The sequence below is a fragment of the Egretta garzetta genome, unplaced genomic scaffold (genome assembly GCF_000687185.1).
Source record: "Egretta garzetta isolate BGI_Z169 unplaced genomic scaffold, ASM68718v1 scaffold197, whole genome shotgun sequence".
Lineage (NCBI taxonomy): Eukaryota > Metazoa > Chordata > Aves > Pelecaniformes > Ardeidae > Egretta > Egretta garzetta.
This window is the reverse complement of record NW_009260274.1, coordinates 4,034,634-4,037,531: the sequence shown is the minus strand read 5'-3', so window position 1 is coordinate 4,037,531 and position 2,898 is coordinate 4,034,634. Positions and strand designations below refer to the sequence as shown.

General features: G+C 42.7%; 1 protein-coding gene across 4 annotated transcripts in view; it reads left to right on the top strand.

Annotated features, from left to right (window-relative positions):
• Positions 1-2,898, top strand: part of ZEB2 (zinc finger E-box binding homeobox 2) — a 121,153-nt gene that overhangs the window by 104,915 nt on the left and 13,340 nt on the right. For all 4 annotated transcript variants that reach the window (XM_035897889.1, XM_009642495.2, XM_035897891.1 and 1 more), the window contains one exon: positions 577-2,546. In XM_035897889.1, the coding sequence (XP_035753782.1) occupies positions 577-2,546 (1,970 nt within the window). The remainder of the gene's footprint in view (positions 1-576; positions 2,547-2,898) is intronic.

The window sequence follows — 2,898 nt, the reverse complement described above, 5'->3', positions numbered from 1 at the left end:
AAAAACCCCCCCCCCCCCTTTTAAATACAGCTCATATTCTCAGATAACGAGTAAGCGCAAAGCGTCTCGTACTGGATGACTTCTGCATTTTGTCTCTCATGCTTGACGCAGCGTTCGGCGCACAAAATGCCACCAGGCTCTGTCCAGGCACCAATGCTGATGTGGAGGTCCTAACATCAGGACTCAGCTGCTCATACTGTGCTCATTTCCAGCGAAAATTCCATTTTTATGGAAGAAAATAAAAAAAGGAAACAAACCAAAGTTGTACAGTCTGGATTTGATTTGACTCCCTTGGCCACAGGGTATTTACCTGTGACTTGACCCGTGGTCAGTCTGGAGCCGATCTCACACCTTGGTGGCTGTGGCCAGCTGGAGACCGTGGGTCCAAACTGACCTCAAGACCCATAGAAAGAGGAGGATAAAGCGGTGGTGGAGTGTGGCCATATTCATAGAATTAATATTTTCCTCACTGTGTATCAGCAGATACACAGACGATCGGTTGGGTATCAAATGCGATCGCTTGCAATTACAGCAGCAACAATGATAATTAACATTTGGTTTTAATTATCATTTTAGGTGAAAAACCATATGAGTGTCCAAACTGCAAGAAACGTTTCTCCCATTCTGGCTCCTACAGTTCGCACATCAGCAGCAAGAAGTGTATTGGTTTAATCTCTGTAAATGGCAGAATGAGAAACAATATCAAGACGGGTTCTTCTCCTAATTCTGTATCTTCCTCTCCTACTAATTCAGCCATTACACAGCTGAGAAACAAGCTGGAGAATGGCAAACCACTTAGTATGTCTGAACAAACAGGCCTACTGAAAATTAAAACAGAACCACTAGATTTCAATGAATACAAGGTTCTTATGGCCTCACATGGGTTTAGTGCAACTAGTCCTTTTATGAATGGTGGACTTGGAGCAACCAGCCCCTTAGGAGTTCATGCTTCTGCTCAAAGTCCAATGCAGCACTTAGGTGTAGGGATGGAAGCACCATTGCTTGGGTTTCCTGCGGTAGGCAGTAATTTAAGTGAGGTGCAGAAGGTCCTACAGATTGTGGACAACACGGTTTCCAGGCAGAAAATGGACTGCAAGGCTGAAGAGATCTCCAAGTTGAAGGTTTACCATATGAAGGATCCATGTTCTCAAGCCGAGGAACAAGGAGTTACCTCCCCCAATATTCCCCCCGTGGGTCTTCCAGTAGTAAGTCATAATGGTGCCACAAAAAGTATTATTGACTATACATTAGAGAAAGTCAATGAAGCCAAAGCTTGCCTCCAGAGCTTAACCACAGACTCGAGGAGGCAGCTCAATAACATTAAAAAAGAGAAGCTGCGAACCCTAATAGACCTGGTAACTGAAGACAAGATGATAGAGAACCATAACGTATCCACTCCATTTTCATGCCAGTTCTGTAAAGAAAGCTTTCCTGGTCCCATTCCGTTGCATCAGCATGAGCGTTACCTGTGTAAAATGAACGAAGAAATCAAGGCAGTCCTTCAGCCTCACGAGAACATGGTTCCCAACAAACCTGGAGTGTTTGATAAGCAAACCCTCTTGCTGTCATCAGTACTTTCTGAGAAAGGAATGACAAGCCCCATCAACCCATACAAGGACCACATGTCTGTACTTAAAGCGTATTATGCTATGAATATGGAACCCAACTCTGATGAACTACTGAAAATTTCCATTGCTGTTGGCCTTCCTCAGGAATTTGTGAAGGAATGGTTTGAACAAAGGAAAGTCTACCAGTATTCAAGTTCCAGGTCACCATCACTGGAAAGGGCCAGTGCCAAGGTGGCGCTGGCTGCCACCAACAACACTCCCACTAAAGACTCTTTGTCAGCCAGATCTCCAATAAAGCCTGTGGACTCTATAACTTCACCATCTATAGCTGAACTCCATAACAGTGTTACTAATTGTGATACTCCTCTCAGGCTAACAAAACCTCCTCATTTTACCAATATTAAACCAGTTGATAAATTGGACCACTCTAGGAGCAATACTCCTTCTCCTTTAAATCTTTCTTCCACATCTTCTAAAAACTCCCACAGTAGTTCTTACACTCCAAACAGTTTCTCTTCCGAGGAGCTTCAGGCTGAGCCTTTGGACTTGTCTTTACCAAAACAAATGAAGGAACCCAAAAGTATTATAGCCACAAAGAACAAAACAAAATCTAATAGTGTAAATTTAGAACATAACAGTGTTTCTTCGTCATCTGAAAACTCAGATGAGCCACTGAACTTGACTTTTATCAAGAAGGAGTTTTCTAATTCAAATAATCTGGATAAAAGCACTAACCCAGTATTTGGTATGAACCCATTTAGTGCCAAACCTTTATACACAACACTTCCACCACAGAGCGCATTTCCCCCAGCCACTTTTATGCCACCAGTCCAGACCAGTATTCCTGGGCTGCGACCATACCCAGGACTAGATCAGATGAGCTTCCTACCACATATGGCCTATACTTACCCAACTGGAGCAGCTACTTTTGCTGATATGCAGCAAAGGAGAAAATACCAGCGGAAACAAGGATTTCAGGTAAATTGTCGCAACCGTTTTCTTTTGAAAGGCTAGAATTTAGTATTTTGTGATATGTCTTTTTACAGACCCAAAAGCCCAAAGTTATATTCAGCATTTCCAACAAAATCAGCAGGGTTGATTTTAGTCTGAACTTGCAAAAACGCAGCGGGGTGGGGAAACGAATAGCAGTTACCTTAGGAGTATCGCTACCTGGGTTCAGAAGCAGTACCAATACCTTTGAACAGGCATAATGCTGATGGTTTTATCCTGTTAAGAGCTGTTGTTCCTAACGGGAATTGTATCTAAAGAATAATAACGTTCATGAAAAATCTCATCCTGCAATAAAATAAGAAAGAAAGGAAACTTTGTA